Raw genomic sequence first — 21,286 nt, 5'->3', positions numbered from 1 at the left:
TATCTGCATGTGAACATCCTGGACGCATAAAGCCCAAGGCCTACATGCATAAAGTCTCATGTACATAGTCCTAAACCCATGGATGTCAGATGGGTTTTGAAGCACAATGGGTATTATTCTATTTCAGTAGGAAGTTGTCCAAGTCCCCTTCTCTACCCGACATCCCTTTGGAAATCTGCCGTGCCCAATCAGTAGCTACTTTCATCACCTCTTCTTAGCAAGCAAATAGCTATGGAAGTGGCCAAAATTTTCCCAGCTCTTCCAAAAAGCATTGATTGGGATACTATTCATGTATATGTGTAGATGTGGGGAGTTCAATTAATTATACAGACAAAGGATGAGCAGCTATTGAACAAGACAGAGCTTACCAACAGAGCACAAATATAAACTAAAACAGTACAAGCAACAACAGGAAATTTAAAAAGGAATTTATCACTAAACAGTCATAGCTATTCCTAAAGCCTACGAAAGGGATAAACTAGACATTCAGTAGAGTACATTAATACTTACATCACCAATCAACTCATCTTACTGTATCAGAGAACTAATGTAAGAATGCAAATGGATCTGCCCAGTAACATAAAGCGTTCCTTGATCATACCTGAAGAATGAGTTCTTGTAGCTGTGACTGTTTTTGCTTTATTCTTTCAAGTCTTCTCTGTTTCTCCACCTTAGCAAAAAAGGAACCTTGTTAGTTTTAAAGTCTAACTGGATGCACCCAAGAGGTATTGTGGATTTTAATCTATCAATATTGTCATCAAGGTGGCTTACAGAGCTTTAACAAATGTGTAAATAGAAAATTGCAGCAAGAACTGAAAACTGGGGGTATAGTTGACAAGTGCTCTTACACCAGCTGGTGTACTCTTCAGGGCCTACAGCAATCCTGATGGACATATCACATCCCCCATACAGTTTCCAAGCAAACTTAATAATGGGTGTCAACAGTCACTGGGATGTATGGCTTCTCTCTCAAGCCACGGTTCTTAAAGCAACCCTCTTCCAACTCTGGCACTACTGGAGCAGTGGATATAAATCTGAAAAAAAAGTCCTCATGTCAGCCCTAAGATGGTCCTATTGCTGCCCTGGTTACCCACTTTTAAGAGGCTGCAGTGTGCCTGGTAGGTATTAATTTCGCCCTCCCCGCCTTGTCAGTTATGTAGCAGTGAAACCAGGGACTATATATGCACAGGATGTAAAGAGCCCTGAAGTAAGGTCTGCAAATCCAAAGGACCATTACATTTGTAGTTCTCAAAAAAGTAGCACTCCATATTGGATAGCAAATTACTTCTGAAATAAAGGGAAGTTTCAAAAGCAGATGGTCTGGCATGAATACTAACTGTTCTAAGAAAAAAAATCCATTCCACTGGACATGCCCAAGATCTTGGGAATTCCTAAAGCACTTTGAATATTTCTTGCCTTAAAAAGAAGTTACCAACACAGACTGATAATGTAATTATAAATCTTCTCTTCATAAAAAGAAATCTTTCAAATTTACAACATCTGAACATCTGGAGACACAATATCAGATGAACTTTAAAACTCTTAAAATATTTAATCCATTTTTACCTCTAAATTCTGACATTCCTGAGCTGAATTAGTAGGTAGGCCAATCCATTTGATTTCCTTCTTCTCCTTGGAAATAATGTTCATGGCCATAAGGACATTTAAGGCATCATAGACACGGCGTCTAATATTCTTCTGATCATAAGCCTGCTGTAAACAAAGTTCATTAATTAAAAGTATTAGCCGCAATTACAATATTTCAGAAAAAAAATATACAGCAGACAAGACAATTGAATTTCATGTCACAACTAGTCCAGCAGCATCTATTTCTCACACAAAAAAGACACAAGGATTCTACAACCAACACATGTACATTGGGATTGAAGACAAATTCTGGAAGCATGCAGTTATAGGTTGTGCCTTCCTATGGGTATTACTGGGACACAAAAGGATTATCTTTATGGAGAAAGTTTATCAATGACAAGGGACAGCCTGAATTTCCAAAAATACACGAGCCTCCTCTACTGCATGCAGAACATGAATACACCTACCGATTCATTTGGCGAGATGTGGGTATCTGCAGTACTGAACTCAGCAACTAGTTCATCTGCTACCTCATTGTAGGAGGTGGTTCCTTTCCTCTGAACCTTTTCACAAACCTTCATAGAGAAATGCCGCAAACCCTTGCCATTCTTTTCCCCTTTTTTATTTCGCTTCCTGTAACACACATATACATAATGAGTTATACATTCACATAACTCCCAAGGGCATTAAACAGGCAAATGTATGTTTTATACAACTAAAATTTTCAGGTACTGAATTTAATGAACACAATTATGAGACAGTGGACTTGGGCATTACCCACGCTAATGGTTACAATTTTGGCCTACTGCATTTAGGAAATGTTCGTACAGAGGTAGGGCACCTCAAAACAGAAACAATTCTAAATATAACTGCATAAAGGATTTTACAGCAATGGATTTGTCACTCAAATTTCACTTCTGCATCAAAGCCTGATGCACCAGTGGAAGCTCCACTGGGGGGAGGGGCAAATTTTACTGATTCTTCCTCCTCACTGCATGCCATCGAAAAGGCTCCCACGACTCCCCCGCATCAGTATTTTGGAGGTCTCAGAAGGCTACTGGAGCAAGAGGGAGGGGGGGGGACCCATCTCCAGGATCTCAAGATTCAATCCAAGATTTTGAGGCATATATTCCAAAGCTGCCCATCAGTCACCTGTAACTTAACTTAATTCTACTCACCCAGCAGACCAAGGCGAAGAATCTGCAGTCTGGTTCTGTGATACAAAGTGTGTATTAGGTGTGTGCGGACTTCCTACTAGTATAGTATTGGGGGCAGAAGGTCTCTGAGGCGTACCAATAACCTACAATTAAGACAAAACAGGGTAGAGAACAATCGATCACTAAAAAAAACACACAACAGAAATGAAGGTGGGATTCATTTAACCCCCCCCCCCCAATGAGGACTCAAAGCAGCTTACAGTCTTCTCCTCTACTCCATTCTGTTCTCACAACAACCTGGTAAAGCAAGTTAAGAATGCCTGGCCTTAGGTCGCCCAGCAAGCTTCCATGGCAGAAGGAAGATTTGAAACTGGGTCTCCCAGATCCCGCACCACTATACACTAGCTGATTTGATTTAAATCTTTTTTGTTTTGCTTCAGTTATAAGTTTCCCTTTTTAAAAATAACATGAAATGAAACCTGAGCTTAATGCAAAGATACAGGATTCAATTAGCATAGCAGTCAGCCAGAGTGCAGCTTTCCGATGGACTCGCCTTCACCCAGGAGTCCAAATCAAAGTTGATTCCTGGGATCAACAAGATTCATGTGGACTAAAAACCACATTGCTTAGGGGGAAGGTGCAAAAATCGCTCCCCCATACACCAGTGGCCCTGTGCTTGCAGACATGGGAAGCAATTTTATCTCCTTTCCCATCATCACTGCAGCCCCTCAACCCATATGGTTGTTAGTCCATGTGGGTCTTAGGATCTCAGGAACAAATTTTCCTGTGGCCAGAAGTTTTCCCCTCCCTCCAGCAATCAGAGGAAAAACCCACATCCATCAGCAATTCCACTGATGGAATCCACCATAAACTAAACGTTATGATCCTTTTATGAATGGCTGCTTTCTTCTGTAATGGAAGAACTGTAATGGAAACCTCTTTGTCAGTCATCATACAGCACAATACTGTTCATACACTGTAGCTTAATATTGGGAGCCGGAGATTAGCAAATCAGTGCAATCCACTGATTCATCTGAGCGTCCTTTTGCTCCTTGCTATTCCTATTAACAATTTGATCTCTACAACTTGCTCAGCGTTCTAATTGTGTTTCTGACTCTACCCACCAAACAAGCAGCACAAGACATTTACTTTCCACCTCCCAGAGAACACTAACCTGCCCAGGACTTACTTTAAGGCCTTGCTTCTGTCTAAGGTTGTGGGGTGGTGCAGTTATATGGGAGGGCAAGACAACTAATATCTTTCAACCAGCCAACACCTGTATACAAAAGCCTATCATGGCTGCAGATTATAGAAACTAATTTGGGGTCATATGAGCTTTTCATTATTATCCAAAACTAACCAATGCATTGCACTTCACTTCCTAAAATAGTAAAGCTATTATTAAACATTTAAAGAAAAACAATATTGTACCCTCTAGCATTTTAAAAGGCTCAATTTTAAATTAACGTGTTTTGATGCTTATAGTAATAAATTAGTATGCACTTCTAGTCTAAACAATACATGGGCTTTAAAAGTTAAATCAATTTTTGGGATGCTTTAATCAGGAATTTAAATCACTGTTTTAAATCCATCCACCTTGAAACTAGTTTTAAATGTAGTGCGACATCACCTGTACTGTTCAGATTATCTATATCAAGCTTCCTTAATGTGAACCCTATTATATTTCCATGAACCCTATTATAATTCCAACATTCAAAATATTTTTTTAAAAATAAATGTATATCATATGGCATGATTAGATGTATGAATCCTACCTAAGAAGTTTCATGCGTCTTGGCTTCCTCTCAGAATGCCTCAACTGTTTTCACCTCTAAATTAACCTGCAACTTTTGCTTTAAGCAAAAACCAGATGGAACTCTAGGTGCCAGTTTCAGAATCAACCTCATGGCCCTCTTCTGAACCATGAGTAGCACCCCAGCAATTCATACACAGAACTCCGAAATATATCTCAGTGTGGTAAAAGCCACAAGTTACATACCACAGTGAATTTAATTTTGCTGCAGAATATCCTAGTTTAAATCCTTGGTATACCCACTGAAAGGATCTCAGGTAGCAGATGTTGGTAAAGGCTTTGTTTTGCTGCCAGGAAGCTCTTAACAGTGAACTGGTACAATTCCTGATATAAGGGTCACAGAAGCTTCACTATGTAGGCATTTGCCCCAGTATGGAAAGAATTATACTGGGTCAACCCAAGTGGAAACTGCTTCAGTAACACACGGATTGGACTCAAGGGTCTGGGGGAATTAGCAGGAGAGAAGACAGCAGAGCCAAGCCAAGGTCGTTAAGTGGATACAATGCTGGATTGGTGACAAGAGATCAGATTTCCACTTCACTATGATCTTGGGCTTGTAATTCTCTTAATCTCCACTGGGTTGTTGCTGTGATTAAAAAAAAATGGGAAAGGGTATGTTGCCCTGATCTTCAGGGAAAAAATACATGTGTGATAGATTCTCTTGGATTCACTTAAGGCTTGAAGCAAATGCTGCACCTATTAAAATCAATCTCATACCTTCTGCGTGTTAAATTAAATTAAAAAGTAAGCATTCAAAACACTGCAGTATCAACTATTTTACATTCAGAAGATCTGTAGTTGATGCAGTTACATTCTGATTTACCAGAAACACAGCCTCTTCTTCCTCAATTGCATCAGTTAAAGTAAGCACAAATAACGCAGCATATCTGCTCACAGATTATATACATACATGTTTGAACTTAAACAAAATATAAAATGAGCAGTGCCATGATCCTGTGTATAGGTAAGTTAATAAAAGCCACTTCAGATGTATGTGTTTTTTCCACCTGACTACATATATATCTTTTACGATATGCATATACGAATCTTTTTTTTTTTTAGTATAACAAATGAAGTGGACCTAAATACAATCAATTTGAAAGATTAGTAGATTTTCCACACAGGCCTCTTACCACTTGTTGTGCAATATTGACATTAGACTGTCCAAAAGTTTTCGGCAGGAGTTGTTTTCCAAGTGTATTCACTGTGGAAGGGTGAACAGCTACTAATGAAACAACACCTGAAGACACCCAAATAATCACAATTAGAATAAAGAAGAATTGACATGCAAGGCACTTAGCAACCAATCCCTGTATTGGATCAACTGAAAGAGATCAGCAGTTAATGCTGAATACTGTTTTAATTCTATTTTACACAGTGGATATGTTCAAAATTCAATAGCTGAAAATACTTGAGAAAGGAGCACAACCCTCACCTGAGTAAGAGTCAAAACAAAGGATCGGAAATTATGCAGTTATAAGTACTGTAGTTCAGTTTCCCTCAAGGCAAAGATACAAAACATGAAAACAAAAAGAACCAAATTACATGCCCAGGCTGCAAAATATGCTACACAGAAGCTGTAGCCAAGCTCTGACTTGTATTAAGACTCCCACATGACACCTAAATAACTAATACAGACTGTTATCTGCCTCTGCTCTATGATTACGCCTTGATAAATCACTGTCAGCCACCATGATGAGAACATCCACATCTACCATCCTACATGTATGAGGCCTACTTCTTAGCCCCTGTTCCCTGCTATGGCTTTAACTGTTTGACTACTTTCTCAACCAAAATTTACTGCAAAGTCGTTTACTTCTGTGCTCAGTATGCAGAGGAGGGCAAGCCTTATAGCCTCACCCTGTGCATGAAGTAAATCCCATTGACTTCAGTGAGATTTACTCCCAGGTAAATGGGCACAGAATCGCCAACAGTGTCCTAGCAGTCACACAGACAATTTGAGCAAGTCAGAGACACGTTATTGGACAAATACTGACACCTCGTGGTAGAAAATATGAACTGCCAATAAACATTTCTGAGGGGGGTTGAAAATTAAATTCTTTTAAATGGTGAAAGGTAAGGGGACAAGATTCGTTTTCTTGACTAGGTACAGATAGATTTTTAGAAATGTGGAAATATTTTTCACTGCAGAATACTATTCATAGACAGTACCTACTAGATGGCAGAGAAGTGAAAAAATTGGGGGGAAATTCCTCCAGAACATTTGGGGGAATAAATCTACAGCATTAGAAAATGAAAACTCTTATATACACTGTAGACACATACAACACATTTTTGAGGATATGTTTATTGTTTAAATGAGGTAATTCTGGCAACAATTAATATACTATGATGTATTTGATGACAGTACATTATTAAAGAATTCAGAGTTTTCACTGTATTTAGTATCTGTATATACTGGTAGTCCCACCTACTGTGGCTGTATGAGACATTTTCTGTACAAATAATACACCTTTCCTTTACTACAAAATTTGTTCCTAATTTCAATTTTTATTTGTTATGACATCTCAGATGGCAAAAATTAAGATACATGTGCTCAGGTAGCACAGAGCTCAGCAGGTTGCAATTCCCTCTAAAGAAAGGGCTGTATTTGCAATTTTGCATGTAAAAAACTAGGGCATTTTTACCTTTAAATGCCATAAGTATGCTGATTAGCACAACTAGTGCTACCAGATAAACTATATACCCTGTTAAAGAAGTGAAATCATTTCAGGATTTACAGGAATGCAAGTTTTGTATATATTGCATATACTTGCAAAACCGCATCAATTTCCCCCAAATTTTCCATTTTAAAAAAGTTTTCCCCCCATGGCTTCAAAATTTCCAAAATTTTGACTTTCATATTGAGGTGCTTCCTTGTGATCAATTAGAAAAGGTTTGACCACATACTTTTCATCAGAAAATCCAGGTTAATTACTGGAATCTTTAGTTAAAAGTATCATTGTTGGTAGACCTGGGAAAGACCTGTGCCTGAGACCATGGGAAAGTTGCTGCCAGATAAGAGTACAGTGAACCATTTCTTACAGTTCTGACACAGCTTAAAACAGCTTGGTATGTCCATATACATTCAACCAGGGAACCTACAGGAGGTTCCACAGCGCTGCACTTTTGACAATTCAGCTTGCAGAAACATGACACCAGCAGAGTTTCTTGAGTGTATGACACCTTTAAGCTCTTACCATGTGCCAGTTCTGGTATTTCACTACAGGTCATCTTCAATATGAGCAGTATTTTATCCATTGGAAGGACTGCCCCACTCCACATATTTATTTGCATGGCTGCAATCATCTATTGCCATGATTATCACAGCTGAGAAATCCAAGCTTACTTATCAACATGCTTAACTGGTTGGCTGAAGAAGATACAAGACCAATATGCTTTCAGACTACGGCATCCAGCTAAACTGATGTGACTACAAAGACATGCAATGGGGCACATGAAATCAGTTTCACCCATAAACTAAAGTCTCAGTATAAATTAAAGGTCCAGCAGCAAACATGATGGGCCTCCTCTTCCCACACACAGAAGCAGGGAGGGCTATGTGACAGATTGTAAACAACTGGTACTGTGGAAGCACTCTGAGCATCACCATAGTGCCCTTTTGTGGTTAGGGTGGTAAAGAGTTCCCACAAGCTTTGCTGAACTATCAAAGCTAGCCAGAACATTCCCAGATTTGTGACAGCACCCCCAACTGTCATTAAAACAAATCCTGCAGATGGGATGACAATATATTTGAGGCAGATACACCCATTTTTCATTGAGCAGAGCAATTCCATTTACATCAATTCTCAGAGTCAAACACAGGTGTTACCATACCACCTCCTCAGAATTCAATTGCAACTCGCAGCAAATCTCCTATTCCCAATGCAGATCTGAATAAATGTGCTGGGATAAATTGGCACCTGGATACATACACTCAGCTTACAAGGAACATACTGCAATAATGAAATATACTACTTTAGACCACTACAAATACCCTCAACACATTGCTAGCCAGATGTTCACTGTATTTTTCTTTACATACCTAATCTGAACCTTATTTCAACCGATAAAAACTAGATAGCCTAATAACAGACCTATGCATTGTACACATAACTAGAGTGAGCTGTGCTCTTCACCCATATACAATGAAAGTGTTTTAACAACATAACCAACATTTGCATATGGAATAGTGTTCCATAGTAACATTGTACATAATTCTTTTTCCGGGGGGATTCCATCTGAAATTGAGGACACCAACAATGCAATACTATGCAGAATTATGCCAGTCTAAGTCCATTGAAATCAGTGGGCACAGTGGAATAATTCTATATAGTAAGGTTCGAATCCTGTACCTGAGAGTGAGTCCCACTGAACACAGTGTGGCTTAGTACTGAAGCAACAAACATAGGACTGTGCTGTTGGCTGGATCATGCCCAATGTAATTTTCTTGTAGTATTGGATGAGAATTAAGATACTTTCAGTTCGTTTGGCTTAACACGAATTGGACTTCCACAGCAAATTCTACTGTGTACATGACAATGAATGCATCATAGCACATTATTTACAGAAGTACAAACTCTGAGGAACATTCTAAGTCACATACTAATGTTGTCTGCCAATTACACCATAATATTAATCTGTTTATTAATTTGCAGCCTACTACCATTTGGAAAATTAACAAAGCATCCCTGGAAAGAGAGGTGATTGGTTGAATGGATAAATGCATCCAAACCTGGTTTCCTCGCTCACAGTAACAGGGTATGTTTGCTTTTGTTTATTATTACTAAAATAAAATTTGTGAAAATAATGAAATGCATTTGTCAAAGAAAGATCTTACCTTTTCCAGGACTAAGATTTTGGTCTATAAAAACCTTTAGTTCTCCATTAGCTTCAATTAGGCCAGCCTTTGAAAGAAGACAAAATTTGTAGTCAATATAAAATACTTCACCAAAATTATAGTCATTAATCAAGTTTTAAGGTACAGAGATCATTACTGATACAATATGTCATTGTACATGGTTTGGCATGGCCTTATGCATTAAAACAAAATTGCTTTAAATTAAGCAACTTGCCTTTTTGCTGGATCCTATGGAAATCTCAACTACGAGGTTAGTTATTGGCAGGGCTATTTTAGGGCAGGAACGCACAGGAACGGAGTTCCGGCTGGCTCCCAAGTTGGCCACACCACACCCAGCAGGAACTCATTAGCATAATAGGCCACACCCAACAGCAGAGACTCATTAGGATTGGCGACATTAGGGGTGTGTGGCCTAACATGCAAAGGAGTTCCTGCTACAAAAAGCCCTGGGTTTTGACAACAAACAAGGTAAACAGAGTAACAAGCAAAAGGTGGGTTTGGCTGGATAACCACACTTCTGGTAACATGGAGCACTAATGAGCTGTGCACTAATGCACTAATGCACTAATGCACTAATGCACTAATGCACCTAATGCACTAATGAGCTGTGCTGTCAGGGGTGTGGCCTAATATGCTAATGAGTTCCTGCTGTTGGGTGTGGCCTATTATGCTAATGAGTTCCTGCTGGGCTTTTCCTACAAAAAGAGCCCTGGACTTATTGGTATGTCCATTCATATAAATGCAACATGCCCTCATGATCCAGTCTCTCTTCAGTAGGAAAGCAATGTGAACTATTTAGATGAGGAATAACAACAAGCCAGTGAGGTGGATTAAGATGAGTGTGTGATCAGACCAAGTTCACCCAGCACATTTCCTTTGTAGGCTGGGGATTTTGAACCTCAACTTCCCAGACAGCAAGCTGATACTGACCACTATACATGGCTGTCTCTATTCTTGCACTGCCTCTTAGGAGTAGCGGTTATTTTTATGGGAAGACTATGGTTTTGTAGACAAACACATAGCGCTCACTCTGTGTCATGATGTCTTCACATGTTCTTAAACAGCACATGAAGTAATTTATGTACAAAAGCTCGCAATGCCCAGCCATTTCATGTTTTCCTGAGTCCTAGGCCTAGAGCACTGAGCATGAGATTTCTGTGATGAATGTCAATAAATCAAAAGTAGGTTTGCAGCTTACAGATACACATCTGAACAGCATACTCAAGATTGCTACAACAGACATTTTGATGCAATAATTCAGAGCAAGAGGTGTCAGTTATCAGAGACTGTTAAATAAACAAAATATTGCAAAAGTGCTGTTTTAAACATGTTTTTATAAAGTTTATATCTGTGATACCTGCCATTGCATTTTATTACACACGTGGCCCAGCCTGACAAGGTCTCATTTATGTTAGATCCAACCTTCATAACAAATGAGTTCAACACCCCTGCTTTAAGACTAACAAAACATATTCTAGCACAAACTTTCATGAGTCAAGGTTCAAGCAGCCAAATTTATACTTGTTCAAGCAATAGTGGGATGAGGGGTGGAGAACTTACAAGGAAATGCCATTGTAAAGTAAGAACAAGAGTAACTAAACAATTCAACACAAGAGAAAACTGTTGGTAGACAGACAGGGTATGGCTAACAAAATTTAATTACAGAATCTGATATGTTAATTGGATTCAATAGGGTAGTACAGAGACCAGATAAAGGCACAGCTGACCTAACGTCTGTAAAGGATAGGTCAAGCTAAAGCATTAGCACCTACAATGAGTAAAGAAATCAAGGTTCTACTTAAAGCTGGGGAGAGAAGTAAATACATTTCTGGATATATTCTAATTCATCTGTCTAGTGTTCAGTTCTCACTTTGAAGTTCTTTTGATGGAGAACAGCAACTTCCATCAGCACATCCAGAACGGTTAAAATGTCCCCAATCCTGGTTTCTGAATATCCACTATTTCTAATGTCATATATCTGTCTGTAAGCAAGGCTTCCGAGAGAAAACTATTAAAATCCACGACATGTTTTGGATCACTGATTATGTGGTCCATTTTGAGGTTAATGGTGGGGTAAAAATAGATGTCACTCAAGAGCTTCTGTCCATATAATTAAAATACCATCAATAAATCTGACAGAGAGGTGTTAATGGGTAGAATCTGAAGAAGCTTTGCTCTAAGTCAACATGAAAATGTTAGCATATTGTAGTTTCAGGCGGATACCCAGAGCTGTTCCATTACTCTGATGTTACAAGTCATTGCCAAATATGAAATAGTTTGGGGGTAAGGACTAAGGGTGTGCATTCGGTAAAGCCATGGACCACGCAGAAAACAGGAGGAGGGGGGGGGGGGGAGGAACCGAAAAAACCTTTTCCAGCATTTTTCCAGTATTTGGCATACCAAATCAGATCCCCTGAGCTGATTCAGCTGCCGAATACTGAATGCCGAAACCCCCCAAAAAAGTTTTGCAGTTTTTTCAGCTTTCTCTGGGAGACAGTGCTGCCTGCCTTTCCCCCATCCCCACAGGAAACAATGGAGGATTGCGGGCACCCTCTTTGGATGCCCATAGAATTGGACCCCCTGGTCCAATCTTTTCCAAACTTGGGGGGTCTTTTGGGGAGAGGCTCCAGCAGCTACAGTACAAATTTGGTGCCTCTACCTCAACCCCCCCCCCAGCCCCCTGAATACTTGTTAGAAGATTTTTGCTATTGACTACAATGGCCTCATAGGATATAATGGAGCCAAAAATTTTCAAGAATCCCGAATTTTTTCGGGTACCAATAGAATACCAGTATTGGTATTCAGGTATGGAATCCCGAAAAAATCCAGCTTTATTATACCGGAATCCAGCGAAAAAAAGAATTTTTTTTCCTCCACACCCCTAGTAAGGACCAACCAGCAAACCTTGATAGCAAATTCTGCTTCAGTATTGTCAAAATATTGCTCCCAATAGCTTGTAGTCCACCTTTGTGAGGGATTCTGGTGTATTAAGACTCAGCATCCATAGTGGCTAAAATGGTATTACCAATGGATTGTAATTTCCTCAGGAAGTCAACAGTTTCACATAACTGGGGGTAATGGTAGCATATAAGGCTCGAGGATGGAATTCATATAACCCGGCACACTTATGGTGATAGTATTGATGCCTGAGAAAATGAGCCACCTCAAGTTGCCTGGCTTGTGTACATTTGGTAGTAGACAAAGTTGCCCAGCCAGAGTTCCTAGGATATATCCATAATGATCTGTTCTCTATATCACGGGTGGAAACTAGTCAGAGGGTCAAAAATACTGATTTTACTGACCAAAATTCCAAAAAAACTGACCAAATACTGAAAAAAACTGACAAATGACTGAACAATTTATAATGTCAGCCTATTGATAAGCTAGCGTTTTTAAAGTAAAACTAGGACCATTAAAAATTATTATTATTTGGCCTCCACCATCCCCATAATCAGATGTGATTCAGATAAAAGGATCAACACACCTTTTCATTGGTTTTTTAAAATGAAGATAGGACAATGTTTTCATTATTGTACAAAATTTAAGGCAAAAAAGATTCCCTTTTAAAAATAATCACATACTGTAGATAATAAAACAGCAAAACATATTAAAAACAATTCAATATGTCGTCGAAGGCTTTAACGGCCAGAGTTCATTAGGTGTTGTAGATTTTCCAGGCTGTATGGCCATGGTCTTGGCATTGTAGAACCAGCTGTGACTGGCATCCTCAGAGGTATAACAGAAAGATGGAGTACTCTCTGTGTCAAGCTTTTCCAGTTCGTCACAGATTCTGCTTTCACTTCTCTCACAAGTATGTAGTGCTCATCACTGAAGGCTTCAAGAGACAATGGTGCTGAACTCTTACAAACACGATTCATTACGGTTCTTGTGAGTGTTTTTACTTCACTGTGCATCACATGCACCAAAGGCTCTTCTTTCTGGAACACTCCAGTGAACTTTGTAAATAAGTGGGCACTCATGCAATAAAACATCACCTCTGCTTTCGTTGTCTCATGTTTTAAGAGGTTAATTATGTTTCTATACGTTGTGGAAGATTTCACCAAATCACTTTTACTCTTAGGAACAAAGTATTCCATAACTGAACTAAAAACAATCTGTCTTCTCACTGGGAAGTCATCATGTTTCCCCCAAAATGCAGTAATGAAAACAAAAAAACACAAACTGCATTCACAAAAATTAAAGAAATACTGACTTTACTGACCAATTAAAAAAAAACACTGACAAATTACTGACCAAGAAGAAAAAACTGACTTTTACTAGTTTTACTGACCATTTTCCACCCCTGCTATATGTCTGGGCAATTACTTCATAATTCTCTTCAACATAATTCTGCTCAACTACTTCTGGTAGTGCTCTGTGGAGTGTGAGAATAGAGTTGTTTCTCAGTTTCCTGTATGTATTCCAACTGCCCTTCTGTTCGATTCTTTGATTATGTCAAAATTGTTTTTGAGACTGTTTTATGGCATCCTTCTTTTTCACTGAGATTTAATTATCTCAATGAGTCCAAGGCTAAAAAGCTCTTTCACTGGATAAGCTGTTCAAAATGCAGGCTATTTTGTGAGCTTCTTTTATTAGTTTATCCATTCCTTCCCTTGACAAGTATGGGCTGAGTTGGTAGGGTGATATAAATCATTGCACACACAATTAAGCTATTTGATTTTTTTTCAAAAGCCACCAGAAGTGCAAAGCAGTGATGCCTACTCAAACTTTGCACACTCAAAATTAATCTGCATAGATTTTTTTAAAAAAACATTATTATACAGTGTCCATAGCACAGAAAATGAGCATGAGTCCATCAAAGTACTAATCTGACCTTCTGTCTTTAGGGGGATTTAGAAACTTCTCTAAACAGACATAGGATATTCTGGCTCATACCTTTTGTTGTATACAAAAAAGGATCATACTGGCTGGATCTTTTATAACTGGAAATTTTATTATTGACAAATTAGTGTAAATATACAAGAGCTCTTGTCTACATTGATGACCTGTCATAGACAGCTATGTAGCATACTGTTATTTGCAGAGTTACAGTGTTCAATTATTCTGTTTAATATAAGTAATTTTATTGATTAAAACGTTGCCTTGATTAGCTGAGCACTAATTTTTTAAAACATTTATTTAAAAGCGTGATTTTAACTCTCTCAGAAGTATAATTTTAGGTTAGATTTTCCTCCTCCCTCTCACATAGCTAATGCCTGCTGTAGCCATTCAGAACTATATGGAGATTTAATAAACCAATTACAGTTTCTACAATTAATAAACAACATTTACATTAACGAGGTGACAGCCTCTAGATACATGTCCAGCTCATAAATATTTCCTAACGGGAAGCACGAAGAATTCTGAGAAAGTGCACCTTAGAATGGATACTTCTGGGATGATACATCAGAGAATTGAATACTATGGATTGCCACTATGACAACTATCTATTGCAAAGATCCACTGACAAGTCCGTCAGAAAGACAGTGTCATGGAGTTCTTAATGACACAACAGGTACCTGCAAAACAATTTAGCAGTATCATTTGTTACAGAAGGAAATATATTTAAGGTTTGAGAGACTGGCAAGTTCTGTTTTAACTGCAATAGGAAAAGGACTGCCAATTTGACAAAATGTGTCAACATAACTATAGTCTACACAAATACTATCATAGAGGGAGAGAACTTGGGGTTAGCAGTTGTTATGACAGATAATCAACCAGGATCTTTAAAACAGTTAATTTTTATAGGGGCATTTTTGTCTGTTTATCGCTTATATTAATTTCTAAGATTTGTTTTAAGTTTCTAAGCTCAGTAAAAACAATAAACAAGATATTTTTGAGAAACCAACAAATATCACACAAAGGATGCAGCTCCCCCATCATCAGCCCAAAGCAACTGGGAATTCATCTCCTCCTCCTGCTGGCTGGGTCAGAGCTGGAGTTTAAGGATGCGCATGGGGGGGGGGGTCGTCACTGGATTGAGGGAATACAAGAAGATGGCAGATGGTGGTGAAGAGGTTGGCAGCAAGGTGCTTGGTGCAGTACATGTCCCACGGCAGGTGCAGGGTAGGAGGCACTGCAAGGGGCTGGGCAAGAGGTTGGGCTGCTGAATGAGCAGCACCAAGACAGAGCCAATGCATGCACATGCCTCTTTTCTATCTTGTTTTCCAATGGCACGCTGAATAGCTCCCACCTGCTCTCTAACCCTTCCCCCCTTTTGTCATCTACTACTGTGAAGTTACCAGGTACCTCACTACTGTCACCAAGAAGGAGTGGAAGATGAGAATGTAAGAAGCTGGCAAGGAGAAAAGAAAAAGGAGAATGCAAAGGGCAGGAACCACCATTCGGGAGGGCTAGCCTACAACTCACTTTCTGAAGATTCGCAACCCACAGGTTGGGAAGCACTGTGTTAGAGGGCTCAGGCAAGTTGCATGACAAATGGTGATTCAAAGCATTTCATTCGCTTAAGGTCTTGTCAGTTGCCAACCTTCTGATGAAGCCATATGGGTCATTTATGAAGTCACTAATAAAACTGCAAAACAATTAACTTCCCATAAAAGAGGAAGCACGGGATCAGAGTTTTTAGTTTGTTACTACTGATTACAGAAACAGACATAAAGTGATCTACGGATACTAGGAGTATCAGAGCAAATGGCTCTAGTGAGAAACACCACTACACCTTTTCTGGAAACTGTCAAGCACATGAATGAAAATTGCTGACAACTTGTAATAAGAGTTTTCCTGAAAACTTCTGTTAACAGGTTGGATTTGGAAAATGGATCTAGTTTCAATTGTTTCAGCCATAAATTTCTCCTGATCATGATATTGGCCACTTAAGCACTGCAGCCAAATTGGATGGTGTCAAGTGACGCATCCAATTCAAATGGGGCTGCCCTCTTAAAGTTCCACAGGGATCTGTTGAGCACCAACAGGTCTGGCTCTGGGTCTTGCAATAAATTGTCTGCCCAGATTACTATAGCTCTTGTACAATTTGAGAGTACAGCTAAGGCTCTAATCACTAATGAAGAGGCTTCATGAGATTTCTTTAGGACAGGTTTATTTTTCCAATCAACTGTGTCCTTCAGGACATAATCCCCATCTTTGGAGAGGACTGCTCCAGAGTGCAGTGCCACCACTGGGGCATCCACAAGCAGTATCTTTAGTTCTTCCTTTACATCTGGTGGCAGAGTGTAAAATTTTCTGCCAGAGGTATTCTGAGAAGTGCCGCTGCTGGGAGCTGCCCACTCAGTCCTAACAGCATTGTCAAAGGATCCTGGAAATTGACATACTACAGGTCATTTGGGAGGTTTCTTAAATCCACGTGTGTCTAATTTGGAGGAGGTTGAAGTTGCAGTGTTATCTGTTGTCTTAGAGAAGTAGTTCAGGGTAGAGATAACTTTCTTAAGGAGCCTCTGAAAATGCTCATGCTGAAACAATTTGGAAGATGTGTCCTTGTCGTCAGAATCCTCCCCTCACCACTCCCCCTCCTCTTTGTCTGAGTGAATGGGAATGGAAGTCATGCCCAACTGTGCCTCCTCCCTGTCAGACTCCTGTTTTGAACGGGGTTGTCTCTCTGTCTGTGGTTTTCTGGGGCGCTTGCTGGGAGGTTCTGCCAATAGCATGGATTCCCTGTCTGACTGCCCTCTGCCGGGGCTTCCTCTTAATCACTTTAGTTTTCTTTCTTCAGCTTGTTAGGGAATGTTCAGAGGCAGAAGAGCTCTGTTGGCTTCTCCCCCGTGAAACTGAAAACTCTGTTGGACCTCCCCTGTGAAACTGGAAAATAGGATCTCCCACCCTTAGACTGCAGATTGGCTGCTGAGACTGCCCCCCCCCCCAATGCTGATATAAACCCTGCCTTTGAGCCATGGTGGGTGGAGTAAACCAGCTCGCCCTCCAGGGCTGTGATGCCCAATCAAAAGATGTCTGCCAAAAAACACGGGCACCATTTTTGGAACTGCTGCTACTGCTCCCAAGAAGCTTAAAGGCTGGAGGAAGTTTGGCATGAATGGGGAACTTTTATGAAAGTAGAAACCGAGCCTGGGATCCTGAGAAAGGAAGGGATTGCCAAAAGATCCCATAGAGCCCTGAGGGAGGGGGACCTCACCACTTATGTTATGGGCTTCTTCGGATCGTGCTGGCGTGCTGCCCACTTGACTTGGATCTGCACAGTTCACCCCTCCCACTACAGTCTCAAGTAACCTCACCAGTTCCCTGTTGGTTGGGGGGGGGGCTATCTTCTGGTTTGTGTAGCATGAGGCTATATATTTATTATTATTATTATTATTATTATTATTATTATTATTATTATTATTATTATATTCATTTATACCTTGCCCTCCCCACCAAGGCAGGCTCAGGGCGGCTTAAATATAAAACAGTTAAAACAATAAATTTCTAAAATCCGATCATAGTCCTAGCATGCCAAATTATAAACTGATGGCGAGACATAATAACGAATCATCTTAATAGCAGATCTTAATGGGGTACAACCAGCATTGATGTAGAACTATCTCAGTCCCTTCACACCAGCGATGCAGGCACAGGGGTCCCACGTACAGCTCCTTAATCGAATGCCGGTGGAAGAGATCTGTGTTGCAGGCCCTGGGGAACTGTAAAAGGTCCTGCAGGGACTTGATGTCATGCAGGAACTAATTCCACCTGCACAGAACCGCCACCGAAAAGGCCCTGGCCCAAGCCAGCCTGGCATCTTTGGGACAGTTTTGAGACCCTGAACGCAGTGGGGAAAGGCAGTCCCTCAGATATGTAGGCCCCTGACCATAAAGGGCTTTAAAGGTAAGAACCAGCACCCTGATGCGAATTCGGTATGCTATAGGCAGCCAGCGCAGTGCTTTTAGCGCAGGTTGGATGTTCTCCTGCACGGGGAGGCCCAGGACCAGCCTCGCTGCAATATTCTACACCAGCTGAAGCTTCTGGATTTGGGTCAAGAGCAACCCCATGTAGAGAGCATCAGAGCAGTCCAGTCTCGAAGTTACCATCGCATGGATCACTGTTGCCAAGTCACTGTGTTCAAGGAAGGGAACCAGCTGCCTAATCAGCCACAGATGGTAAAATGCTGACTTAGCAATGGCTGCTACTTGGGCCTCCATTGTAGAGAGCCGTCCAAGAGCACTCCCAGACTCCTAACCTCCAGCACTAGCACTAACGGCACCCCATTGAAGGTCAGGAGTGAGATCCCTATCCCCAGGCCACCTCAACTTAGGCTCAGGACCTCTGTCTTTGTCGGACTCAATTTCAGTTTGCTCAGTGTAAAGCCAACCAGCCACAGCTTGTAGCTGTTTTAAGTCTTGATCAAGTGTCCTACTGACTGGCTCACTCAACAGTCTGGTTCCGTAGATTAACCTGGGGTGATTAAAGATGCAGTTCTGCTAAGAAGGCAAATGTTTTAAGAATGTGTTGCAGAACTGACAGCAATAGGCACTCAAGAACAGAGGATACAAGATTAAACCAGGGACCACTTTCTCATCACACACCGTAGGACCAGAAAATGAATCATATTGGTGGATTAACTTAACAAAGGGACTTGGTGGAGTGTCTGCAGAGTGAGGTGAAACAGAAGAGCCTGTGACCATGTAGAGGACAAGAGTGTTGTTCTGGGATCAGGGATCAGATTCTTTTCTGGTGAAACTCTCTGGGTGATACTGTCTTTAGGCCTAACCTACCTCACAGAGCTGCTGCCTAACCTACCTCACAGAGTCAGACTAGCCACTCAACAACAGATAGAGCTGGGTGTCATCCACATACTGGTGACAACCCAGCCCATGCTTCCAGGCAATCTGGGCAAGGGGGCGCATGTAGATTTTAAATAACATCAGGGAGAGTACCACTCACTGGGACACTCCGCAAATCAGCAGGTGCCTTCAGGACAGCTGTTTCCCCAGTGCCACCCTTTGTCCCCAACCCTGAAGGAAAGAGGAAAGCCACCTTAAGGCAGACCCCTGGATCCCAGTGTCAGTGTGGCAGTGGATAAGCAGCTGATGGTCAACTGTGTTGAACGCTGCCAACAGGTATAACAACAGCAGCACTGCTGAACTGCCTTGATCCAGATGCCTCTGGAGGTTGTCCATGAGGGCGATCAGTGCTGTCTCTGTCCAATGGCCTAGGCAGAAACCAGACTGGAAGGGATCTAATATGGAAGCATCATCCATAAAACTGCAGCTGAGTTGTCACCGCCCTCAATTAGCTTGCCCAGACAGGGCAGACTGGAAACCAGCCAATGTTTAAATTTTTCGGTAAATAAATTCCATTAATCCATTCACAATGTCATACGCTTCCAGAGGTTTCTGTATGATTATTAGGCAATTTTTCTATCTAGAAGATATTATCACAGATGCTTGGTTTTACAGTTCTCGAAACTGAATTTGTGTCTGCAGTGATCACACGCCTCTTCTTCACAGCAAAAATGTTATAAAATAAACATACAGCGTTGAGAAAAAGACCTCAATCCCATTGTTCCTTTGCAAATCTATGTATCTTCCGGTTCGCTCCAGGAGCCAGGGGGAAGCCATAGTGTCGTTCCTGCCCACTCCACTTGCTGGATCCAGGAAATCAACCCCTTACCTCTTAAATGCTAAGTTTCAAAAAATTCAACCCATAGAAGATTGTTGGGAGTGTAATAGATTTGCACAAGAAGCTAAGTTTGAGGAGGGAGGACAAGCAGTAAAAATGAAAGTGAACCCTTTTGAGCAGAATACTCCACAAGTCTTTGGATCTTTTTGCGTACAGCCTGAGGTTTATCATATTACTCTTCCCTGGAGGAGAAAACCTACAATGGCAGCAGGCCGTAAAAGAGACCCAAGTCTGGGAATATTTTAATGAAGTTCCTCTACCTATGGGTAAGTCAGGCATGCATGCAAAATGCAAACACTGCAACAAAGAAATGCAAGGCCTAGTGGCCCAAATGAAACAACATAACGAGAATAAAGCAACATCACGCTGTGATGAAGGCGACAAAAGGAACATATTTGAACAGGCAAGATCTTCAGATTGCTAAACATTTTGATTTAATCATACTTCTTAAAGACTGTCTTGAGGAAATTTGTTTGAGCAAAATTATATTTGTTGTTATTATTGCATGTGTGACGTTCTCCTTATTGGGGAGGACTGGTTTCCCTTTAATTGTGTTCTTTATTTGGTTCTACTAGGGTATATCCGGCTGCCACCAGGAAATTTAAGGCTTTCCAAACCTTTATACTTTTCTGTTGCTCTTACTAGTTAGGTAGTCCGAGTTCAAGGCTTATGAGGAATAGAATTGTGCATTTCGGGATCCCGAACCGAAAAAAAGCCAAAAATAACGTTTTTCGGCTTTTTTCGGCTTTTGCAATCCCGAAATGGCTTCCTATGCATTTTCCCGAATCCCGAAAAAAAATCCCGAAAAAATTCGGGTCCATTATAACCAATGGGGCCATTGAAGTCAATGGCAAAAAACCTCTTGAAACTTTGCGGGGGGCTGGGGGGGAGGGGGTAGAGCCTCCAAATTTGGACCGTGGCTGCTCAGGCCTCTCCCTGAAAGACCCCCAAAGTTTCAAGAAGATTGGTCCAGGGGGTCCGATTCCAGGGGCATCCAAAGAGGGTGCCCCCAGTCCCCCCAGATCAGCTTGCTGTATTCCCGGTTTGCCGCCGAAATTCGGCGGCAATGCATTTCAATGGGATTTTAACCTTCTGCTTTCCTTTTTGCAGACCCCTAGGGGGGGTTAGAGGGAGAGGCTCCAAACTTGGAGGGTGGTTACTGGAACCTCTCCCCAACATGCCCACCAAATATTAAGAAGATTGGACCAGGGGGTCCAATTCTATGGGCCCCCAAACAGGTTGCCCCCATCCCACCATTGTTCTCTATGGTGGGAAAAAAAA

General features: G+C 40.9%; 1 protein-coding gene across 2 annotated transcripts in view; it reads right to left on the bottom strand.

The window, feature by feature from the left end:
• TFDP1 (transcription factor Dp-1) overlaps positions 1–21,286 on the bottom strand; it is a 48,437-nt gene that overhangs the window by 9,793 nt on the left and 17,358 nt on the right. The window contains exons 3-8 of one of the 2 annotated variants that reach the window (XM_015411766.1): positions 9,398–9,464; positions 5,691–5,797; positions 2,766–2,887; positions 2,055–2,220; positions 1,567–1,710; positions 602–670 (exon numbers count right to left, since the gene is read on the bottom strand). In XM_015411766.1, coding sequence (XP_015267252.1) covers positions 602–670; positions 1,567–1,710; positions 2,055–2,220; positions 2,766–2,887; positions 5,691–5,797; positions 9,398–9,464 — 675 coding nt within the window. Of the gene's footprint in view, positions 1–601; positions 671–1,566; positions 1,714–2,054; positions 2,221–2,765; positions 2,888–5,690; positions 5,798–9,397; positions 9,465–21,286 lie in introns of both variants that reach the window. The other variant, XM_015411765.1, reaches the window with a different exon arrangement.

The sequence above is a fragment of the Gekko japonicus genome, unplaced genomic scaffold (assembly GCF_001447785.1).
Source record: "Gekko japonicus isolate JY-2015 unplaced genomic scaffold, Gekko_japonicus_V1.1 scaffold247, whole genome shotgun sequence".
Taxonomy (NCBI): Eukaryota; Metazoa; Chordata; class Lepidosauria; order Squamata; family Gekkonidae; genus Gekko; species Gekko japonicus.
This window is presented reverse-complemented; position numbering and strand designations above follow the sequence as displayed.